This window comes from Mytilus californianus, unplaced genomic scaffold (assembly GCF_021869535.1).
Source record: "Mytilus californianus isolate M0D057914Y unplaced genomic scaffold, xbMytCali1.0.p SCAF_2, whole genome shotgun sequence".
NCBI lineage: Eukaryota > Metazoa > Mollusca > Bivalvia > Mytilida > Mytilidae > Mytilus > Mytilus californianus.
The window spans coordinates 62,954,878-62,965,696 of record NW_026262668.1 but is presented as its reverse complement, the minus strand read 5'-3'; the positions used below and the strand labels follow the sequence as shown (position 1 = coordinate 62,965,696).

General features: G+C 31.8%; 1 protein-coding gene across 1 annotated transcript; it reads left to right on the top strand.

Annotated features, from left to right (window-relative positions):
- Positions 1-1,330: 1,330 nt before the first annotated feature.
- LOC127729017 (uncharacterized) lies at positions 1,331-9,222 on the top strand. Its single transcript, XM_052236589.1, has 5 exons — positions 1,331-1,334; positions 2,759-4,858; positions 5,663-5,693; positions 6,312-6,601; positions 7,799-9,222. Exons 1-5 carry the CDS (start codon positions 1,331-1,333, stop codon positions 9,220-9,222), a joined length of 3,849 nt encoding a protein of 1,282 aa, XP_052092549.1.
- The last annotated feature ends 1,597 nt before the right edge of the window (positions 9,223-10,819 follow it).

Here is a 10,819-nt window from a genome sequence, read left to right as displayed (position 1 = left end):
GCTGTCAAACAGAATTATGGACCCCCTTAACATAAAGTTATCCATATTTTGAGTGAAAGGTGGGAGATTTTACTATAATGTTTCCCCCAAAAAAGTAAACAACACTGTAAAAATCTTATTAGGAAATTCCAGGTGGGATTTTATTTTATTTACGTTAGGGGGCGGGGTTAACACGGGGTGCTCCTTTTCCCAAATCCCTCTTTTTCTTTTCCCCCAGATCCCCCTCAACTGAGTTCGCGGGCTACTTGCAATATTCATTTTCGGAATATAACTAAATTTTATTAAGTTAGACATGCCTTTGTAAAGGCCTTTCTCAATTACTCTTACAGCTATAGCAGGTCGAATAATTTTGTTCTCCGATCAATTACCTTTTATTTCCCCTTTTATTTGTGATTTCAATTAATTTTTAGTCCCTTTTATAAAATTATATCATTCTTTGAAGTTCATACTATCGTATTCCCTAGTCAAATTCTGAAAACTGAAAAATTTATCACAAATATTGATATCATGCGCCGTTTTCAGCCATGATCTCAAAATTGAAAATCAGTGATCAGATTACACGCGAATCCTGGTGCTACTGAAGATAATATTACATGCACTTCCGTACGCACATAAAATGACATGTGCATTGCAATGGCCGGACAAATAGCCCTAACACTATTTGTCCGGCTAGCCGGACGAATAGCCACTCTGTATAAGAAAACTTATATTGAGACACTATCCATTTTGCCTTGGTTCTTGCTGTCATATGAATTTCATATTTATAATTGTATTGTATTTTCAGTTCGTATAAGAATCAGACACCCATGCAGAAGAAGGAATCATGGGAGCCATGAAAATGTTCGTGATATTGATATTGGAATTAAATCATTTCATCTCAGCACATGGAAAAGATCTATTCGTCCTGTGTCATCTCTTTCCATTATCAGTGAAAAATTTGATGAGGTCAGTATTTCAAGCTATGATGTAAACAGCTAGCCTTAAGTTACATTTTGAATGGTAGTATTTTTCTTTGTTTTGGAAAACTAACATATTATAAACAAAGAAAACATGAACAAAACTATATATAAAACTTTGTAAATTATATTTTCAGAATTTTATACATTCAATTTTTTTGTTCATTAAATCTATGACGAACAAACTTAAAGATACATTGTGTATCAGTATGTACCTGTTCCAAGTCAGGAGCCTGTTATTCAGTGGTTGTCATTTGTTGTTGTATATCATATTTGTTTTTGTTTATTGTTTTGTACTTAAATCAAGCTTTTAGTTTTCTCGTTTGGATGGTTTTACATTTGTCATTTCTAGGTCTTTCAGCTTACTACTCATTATGGGTTTGTTCATTGTTGAAGGCCGTACAGTGGCCTATAATAGCGTACATCCACTTCACTTGAACTCTGGTGGATAGTTGTCTCATTGCCAATCATACCACATCTCCTTATTTCTATATTAACTCTATTATAAAATATGCCTTTTAGAAATTTTTCTTTCTTCTTATTTATTATCGTAAACCTCCTAACTACTTGGTTCTTTCACTCCTGATACATGTACTATAGATACTAAATACTATTAATATTAATATTTATATATGCATTTACTTTTGAATTAAAGGCGATTTGGATGTATAGTATACATGTATGTGTAAATTTCAGTATCTACTTTCATTTATAAAATACACACTTTTTACTTAAAAGTTTGAAGTTCTTTTATTTGTTGAGCATATTGGGAAAAGGTTATCAAAGGGTCTACAGTAACAACCATGAACACCCATTGAACTTTAATTATACGGAAAAATAAATCCTCATACAGAATAACTGACCTTCAGTGGCAAATCTAATTTTTACTAGGTTTTGCAGTCATTGTTGGGTAATAAAAATTAAATTAAGCAACACAAGAAGTTTTGTAAAGTAGAACAGCTTCTGTTTACAATGTATTATCATTATGGTAGACTTTCCTAGTCTAGTTATGAAAAGCTAGATAAATCGCAACTTGCATATATCATTACAATGATACTACCATGCTACTGTCTACTATTTTTTCAGGACTTTCATTCATTGGATACATTTGGACCAATTATTTGACTTTGGGAATTAATCAAAACTACAAATTCTAATCTGGAACAAGCTGTTTATTTTTCTTTGAATTGTTTTCTGTGTAATTACAAATTACAAAAGCCATGAAGAAATTTGTTTTTTTACTAACCACACATATTGGAATTCAAGATTAAGCACACTTTCACAGTAGCAAAAATCATATATTAAGTATATATTTGTTTTGTTTTTTCCAGAAAAGTGGGTCTTCCAATTCAAAGTCACAGACCAAAAGAGGTATTTTATTGTCAAAATTATGGACCTTGAATTAATTGAAAATGTTACTTTTAGTAATTATGCTCAGCTATGTTTTGGAAACAAACTCTGTGATCGGTAGTTACAGATTTAGTTTGCAATTCATCTTTGTTGTCACAATAAAAACATATTAAATGTTTAGTTCTCTAGACTTTTAGAAATATTAATAAAAATACTACAATTTTTTAAGCTCACTGATTTGTAATGAAATACACCTGACATTGATTGTCTATCATCTTTTGTTAAAAAAACTATGACCAACATAACCTTTTTTAAGACATGATCTAATGTGATCCTTAAGATATTTCCCTATATGAATTATGATAATGCATACTAAGTGACAATCATCAACCAATATAATAGATATAGTATACATATATGATTTATTGTAAAGTTTATCTTTTATCTTTCAGAGGATACAGTTACATGTTCCTCTGAGATTACACTGGAAACAGACACATATTCTAATTCATCTCCAATACCTCCAGAAAAATTCAGTATCATTTCATTACATCCAGAGAAACACAGTTCTTGTAATGTCATACATGAAGCAAGGTCTAACACCTCAGATTCCACATCTGGATCATCATCCAATGAAACTGTGCCATCTCATAAGGAGCAGACTCTCCCCAGAAAAGAAAGTACCAGTAGACATAAGCCTAAGATCATATCAGTCAAGTCTGTAGATCTGAGTGACTCTAGTAGCCAAAAGTCAAATGAATCATCCAATGGTGAGATGGAACGAATGAAGAGACTCAGAAAAAGAGTAGCTGCCAATAATAAAATAGAAGTATTACCTCAAAAAGTGGAAAAAAGTAATAGTCCTAAGAAAGGTAAATTGGATGCTTCCAGGAAAGAAAAAAGTACTTCTATCACCAATGATGGAAAAACTGTTGCAAAGAATACTGGGGAAAGGAAGCCGCAAGATGACAACAAAAAAATTGGCAAACAAAATCACAGATCCAGTACTGAAAAGGAAGAGAAGAGTACTAACAGCAATGCCTGCAGTGAAGAAAGTGACAACAGCAATGAAGGATCAGATAAGAAAGAAAAACAAGTGAAATCAGAAGCCAGGAAAAAAGTTGCTTTCAATGAAGAAAGCATTGACGCAAGAAGTACAGGGCAGAGATCAGAACAGTACAAAGAACTGTATAAAGCAGAAAGAATTATTAATACAGAGAAAATACACCCAGCAATATCAAAGAGATCTTACAAACTAAAATGTGAGAAAAATTTCAATCTCAGAGCCTCCACACCAAGTGATGAGTTTGGAAAGGAAAAAGGGGTAAAGAAAATTAAACCCTTCAAGAAGGAAGTCATTGACTCAATGTATAAACAGGAAGCTAGCATAATAAAGCTAAGTGAACAGCAGCTACAACCTGCATGGGGAACCACTACAACTTTAGCTGACAAGCCTATTGAGGACAGACCTATTATGACTGTTGGGCCAGCACAGACAGCGCATACAAGGAAAGTGTCAGTACAACCAGGTAGAACCAGTATTGACAAGCAACCAAAAGTAGCTGAAACTCCATGGTCAACCGCTGAAAAGTTTGAAGATTCAATGATAAATGTTAAAGACAAAAAGAAACTCAAGAAAGAAAAGGTTACAAGATTGAATGTACTGAAAGGTGATGGTGATGAATCTGATGGGAAAAGACCCAGTCCAATTGGAAGAGAAAATAAAGAACAAAGACAGAGAAAAAAGCAACATGCTAAATACACTGTGCCAAATAATAGTGACAATAGTTCAAATGATAATCTATCTGAAAACCAGAATGATGACTTTGATTTGGATGAATTAAGAAGGGCAGCAAAAAGTTTGGTTACTGAATCAACCAGTATGGCATTGGATTTTGTTGAAGGAGTTGAATGGGACAAGAAAGGTTCAAAAGAAGGAAAAAAATACCAGTCAAACCTGTCCAAAATAACTGAGGAGAAAGAGAAAGATAAAAAGACAAAGATTTTGAGGAAGATATATGATGAAGTTAATGTGGACCATAAACCACCACTGCCTGCTGAGAAAGTAAAAGAAAGATCATCATGGTGTGACACAAGGGTAATTAAACCAGTATATGAATATGAAACAACAGATGATGAGTCTGATGTAGAAGAAATGCCTGAAACTACAAAACTCAATACAGTTATCATTCCAAAGCCAAGAGTTAAACCACCTGCTGAGAAAGTAAAAGAAAAATCATCATGGTGTGACACAAGGGTAATTAAACCAGTATATGAATATGAAACAACAGATGATGAGTCTGATGTAGAAGAAATGCCTAAAACTACAAAACTCAATACAGTTATCATTCCAAAGCCAAGAGTTAAACCGCCTGCTGAGAAAGTAAAAGAAAGATCATCATGGTGTGATACAAGGGTAATTAAACCAGTATATGAATATGAAACAACAGATGATGAGTCTGATGTAGAAGAAATGCCTAAAACTACAAAAACCAATACAGTTATCATTCCAAAGCCAAGAGTTAAACCTGATACACAGACAAATGTTAGAGGTGAGTTTATTTTTGGGTAACTGTTTTCTTCTCTTTGTTCTTCAAATGCATGATATATCTAAAACAAAAATGAAAGCAAGCAGATTCAAATGTTTTACACTAAAGTGCAATAAATTATGGAAAAATTGATGCAGTTTCAGATCATCAAGAGCCACAAAAATGTAATAGAAAAATAAGGATTTGTTGTATGATTACCAATTAGACAACTATCCATTTAAGTCCAAAGGTTAAGGATGTGAATAGGTCTTAGACTAGATCATTTGTTTAAAAAAGGTTAAAAATGTCAAGAAGTATACAATGTCGTGTTTCATTATATATCTGCCACTAGATTCTAATTTGATATGTGAGTTTAGAATCCTTGGAAACAAATTCTAACCAAGATAAAACTTAATAACTTAAAACCACTATGGTTTTGTGAGGATTACAAAATTTGGTACATTCTGTAAAAATGTGAAAATGAGATACATTATTAAATAAATTTTACAAGTTTTTATGATGTTCAATATGTACCAGTTCTTACAGATGCTTAAACATTGACATAAATGAAAAATTTTTGTTTTATCATTATTTTAGATTATTTAAAGTACCTCCTCCTTTTTCCTCACCTCTTTGTCTTGAAATTAAATATTCAAACTAAAGTCAATTCAAAAAACTTCAACTAAATATAAATAACTTTATAAGGTATTTAGTTCATTTATAGCTTATTGATGAAAATCTGTTTGTATGATCTCCTTGATATGTCAAGTTGATGTAACATTAAATAAATTTTCTCTTGGCTTAAAGAATAATTTACATATTTTTCAGAATGCAAACTGGAAAAAGACCAGCCATCAAGGTAGGTGGAGTTGGAATTTTGAGTTATTTCCCTTGTCACAATAAGGGAAATAATCTATGATTAAAAACTAAACTTAAGTTAGCTCATGAATTACCTTTCACTTTTAGTGACAAGATATAAAAAGAGAGTCTTTATGGAAAGTCACAATTATATTTGTATATTTTTATTAGTATATATATATATATATATATAAATATGTGTGCGTATGAGTGTGTAAAACTCTGGATTTGTTAGTTGATACAGTTTACACAATCTGTTAATTTATTGGAAAACAGCAATGCTTGACTACAAGTTAAGTTTTGGGTTTATTAAATAGTACAAAAAGTTTCTTTTCTCTTGACAAACCAAACAAATTAAAATTGTAATAAATCCCATAAGGTTTCTACAAGATACTCATACAAATATAGAGACAAAAGAAAACAAAACTATGCACTTGGCTATGTCTTGCAAACCATACTGAAGTTATTCTAATTATATATCCTAAATACTATGTTTGATATTATTAAAAAAAAACATTGTTTTTCATAATTTATTTGTTCAATTGGCCTTAAAGAACAATCCTGAATCAAATTTTGATGTAAAGATATTGACAACTTGTTCTTTTGTGTGTACTTCCAGTTCAGTGGCATTAGATGATTACAGTATACATACTGCAGAATCTACCAATCTGGAGAAGTATTCTACTGCTGATTTCATAAATGATTTGGATACCTGTTTGGGTGATTTCAAACCATCAAAACAAAGGGAGATAACCAAATCAAAGTCTGCTGCACCAAGACCAAAGGAGACAACATTGGCACCAAATCCATTCCCTATGTCCAAGAATAATCTTCCAGTAGTATGTCCACCAAAAACAGAAAAACCAAAATATAGAAGGAGAATACAACTTCAAAATCCATTACTTGCAGGTACAATTTAAAAAATTACATCACCTAGCTATATATTTCTGTATGTAAAGGTCTGTTTCTCAAGGATTGCCCAAAAATTGCATTTATATTTTCCCAATCAGGTTAAAGATTTCCCCCAAAAATTGTATACCGTGGGTAGATGTTATATGCTATCACTCAAGTTTGTTATAGATAAATTTTCAAATTACATCTTAATCAATTTAGTTCCTTTCCAGCCTGAATTTTTGCTGTACTAGTATTTAAATGTTGTCTTTTTTTTTCTATAAAGACCCATATCATTTAATGCAATAAAATAAGGAGGTATCCTTTTTAGAGTACCTATTATAATCTCGCTTTCAAAGACAGGTAAACTGATAATCTCTGTCCATAACACATTTCCGTTGCATTTTTTACAGCAACTACAAAACATAGTGTCTTGAATTATGGCACCAAGCTTAAACTAGTTAGCCCATACCCGATGACAAGTTATCAGTTCCCTTAATGTTCTACTTTCTGTTTGATGATCCCTTATATCTTTAAAATGAAATACACACCTATCAATATTTTGTAACATATACTTTAGTCAACAACATTGGATAGGATTATGAAAGCTGAGCAATAGCTGGTTAATATTATAAAATTTTCAAATTTTCCTGAAATTTTGCTATTTTAAAGCAAGAACAAAAGTACCGGTAGAGGAGGTTCTTTATATGTAACAAAAACAGAACTAAATCTCTATCGTGTCATTCTTTATTAAAGTGAAAATGGTTAGGTATGCAGATGACAGGACCAAGAAATTTGAAAGAAAGATAAAAAAATTTACAAAAAAACTACTTGGTTTCAGTTAATACCTGTTCTACATTGTGTATAAAAATGAAAAAAATGAAAACAAAGTTCTTTTAATTTCATGTGTCAAAGCACTTTTCTGGATTTACCTTCATCAGGAATGCTCAAAGTTGAATATTTGAAAGCCAATGATGTATAACAATCAAAACAGTTGAAGAGCTATAATACTAAAAAGACCTAATAAAAAGCGTTAAAATAAATGTATTTGAGAAAGTAGATAAAAAATTTAAATTAGGTTGAACCATTTATATAGAACATCTTTTGCCTCTCTATAGTTTTCAGTTATAATTGTATACCAATATTCATAAAAGAATGTCATATAGGCAGATAAGCAACTTTCATCATGAAATTTACAAATAGTATTTCTTTCAGGTGTAGAAGATCATCCAGCAATTCAAAGGATATCTGCTCCAGAAGAACTGGGAAAATTAAAAGAAGTTAAAAATAGAGAAGAGCCTACTCCAGAAATCTTTCTTAGAACAGGAAAGAAGGAAACAAGAAAAGTAGATGATACAATGCCTCTTACTAATTACCAAAGGCCAATTGGAAAGCTACAAGCAAAGGGAAGGGATTCTTCTATGGTAGATGTCAAATTTTTTACAGAACAACGGGACCCTAGAGCAAATGATAGAACAGATCCAAAGGACAGTAGAGACACATCTAGCCAGGATTGCCTTTACCCAATGCCTGATAATATGCCACACGATCTAACTCCATTGCAGAAGCAGAACTTTTCAAAAATGCAGTGCACATTTAAAGCTAGGGACAAGAATTTGCCTGATGCTAAGTTTTGGACAGATCTTGCCAAGGGTAATCTTCCTGAACAAGACAGAGGAAGTTTTGAATTAGAGCCCCCAAAGGAAAGGAAATGTGAATTTTCTCCATGGCCCATAGCACCAATAGGATTAGGAGGTAATGATGGGTATAGAGTTGGTATCACTGACAGTGAAGCTGAGCTGAATAAAAATTTCTTCTCAAAAGTAGCAACAAAACCACAGTTCTATCAAAAGTCAAAACAGAAGCACCAGGAATCAAATTCTTATCCACTTGATGACATACCTTCCTCAGACACCTACAAGTCTACTCCACAGGAAAATCTGGATTTCTTTAGAAATGTAGCAACTGATCCTAACTTTCGTAACAAAGGAAAAGAAAAACCAAAGCCTTATATTCCAAAAACACCAACCAGGAATATATTACTGGATGAAGACCATGTTATTAATGCCAAAGAAAATTTAGATTTTTTCAGAAGAATTTCCAAGGATCCTGAATTTTTCAAGAAAAAGAATGAATCTGAAAAGATTGACCTTCCAAGATCATATTTCAATGAACCACCTCTTGGTGTGGATGAAGAATTGCCTGGAAGACATCATTCAAGAGAAAAGGAAAACCTTGATTTCTTTTTACATGTGTCCAGAAATGCTACAGCTTTTTATTCTGAACCTGGGAATCCCTATGAAGAGGAAACTAATAATCCCTCCACCACTTCGAGTTATCAACCTCAAAGAGGCTTTATCCCTGATGATCCTAAAAATTATGTTGATGAAGAAACTGCAGAAAACAATTTAAAATTCTTCAGAAATCTTGCCAAAGATAGAGATTTTTCACAAATTGAAAATAAAAAAGCTTCACGGAAGAGTGGTAAGAAGAGAAGGAAGCAAATTTCATTTGTAGAAAATGGCAATGACAATGGAAACTGTAACTTTCAAATATCAAAAGAAAAAGCAGAAGAAAACCTAAGGTTCTTCAGGGAGATGTCACAGTCAGCTAAACAAGGATTTACAAGATATGAATAACGTGTGGAGGCTGACACTTAAGAAATACCATAGTGCTACATAAAAAAACAGTGATGTGCAATATTTTGTGTACTATAACAGTCGTTCAAATGGCAACTTACATTCAAAATTATATCCAACGGTGTGAGTGTTAAAAATGTGCAATATACCTTATTTGGCGCAATATTACCAAAGATCATGAAAATAATACATAGAAAACCATTTTTGATTCTGTACTTTTTTTTTATATTAGGTTCGTTTTGGAAAAGGTGATTTTATTCAAATTTTTAAAATGCAGTTTTCTGCAAGTGATGCAGTTTTTTTTCAATCTGCAATATACTTGTACAAATGTATCTGACATTTTTATTTAGGCACTCAGGACGGTTAGTCATTATGAATGTTACTTTACCTTATGCAATTTGAAAAGAGGGGAAATTCAAAGAAAACATGTTGAGGGTAGAGCTCTTAATATATGTAAATAGGGTTCATGAATTTTCTTACGAATCGATATCATTCAGTTTGATTTTACATTTTTATAGCAATGACAATTTAAAAAAAAAATTTACCAAATATTGCTTCACTTACCCAATGTTTTCTAATATCTATAATTTTGATTTTTTACTAAATATTTTGTGCTTTTTTTTTAATAAATGTTTTGTGCTTTTTGCTTTTATAGCCATCCTTAGGCAAATTTGTTATGTTTTGAAATCTTTTACATTGTACCAATATAAATCAGTGCAAAAATAAGTATTTACAAAATTGACATCTCATTTATAGGGCTCTTTTTAATTACATTAATGAAGATGCAACATGAAGTACTCAGCAAGCATGAAGTAGAAAACTGGTCACAATACTGATTTTGTCAAAATTGTGCATTTCTTATATAAATATTTTTTCTTTTAAACTATACCGTGAATGCTCAATATTTTCACTACTTGAATGAAAGGGCATATTATTTAGGATGCTTAATACTATGATTTTCAAACTACAAGATCTACATGTAAAATTTAAAGAAAGTTCATATTAGCATATGCTGTACCTTATAATGCTGGAAATAAATAAATTGCAGATATTGAAAGATTCTGAATATCAGTTAAGACAGAATTGCAGTTACTTGAAGATTCCTGAAAAATTCTGAAAATTAGTCAAATCTTAATCGCAGTTACTGTTAGATTCTGGAAAATTCTGAATATCAGTAAGCCAGAATTGTGGTTAATGTGAGATTTAGGATTATACTAAACATCAGTAAAGTCAGAATTACAGTAACTATGAGGTTCTAGAAAATTCTGAATGTCAGGAAAGCCAGAATTACAGTTACTGTGGGATTCTGAAAAATTGTGAATTTCAGTAAAGCAAGAATGGCAGTTACTGTTGGATTTTAGAAAAATCTGAACACCAGAAAGTCAGAATTGCAGATACTGTGAGAATCTGGAAAATTCTGAACATCAGTAAAGCCAGAATTGCAGTTACTACAAGATTCTAATAAGTTCTGAATATCAGTAAACCCAAAATTGCAGTAACTGTATGATTCCAGTACTCTTCAATTTCAGATTCTGGAATTAAAAGTTCTGGTGAATAATTTCAGAAAGATAATTGTAGAATTTGAGCTTGAATACTA

Coding starts and splice junctions, on each gene's coding strand:
- LOC127729017 (XM_052236589.1), top strand. Junction 4,859..5,662: donor TACACAGACAAATGTTAGAG/GTGAGTTTATTT, acceptor CATATTTTTCAG/AATGCAAACTGGAAAAAGAC. Junction 6,602..7,798: donor TCAAAATCCATTACTTGCAG/GTACAATTTAAA, acceptor TATTTCTTTCAG/GTGTAGAAGATCATCCAGCA.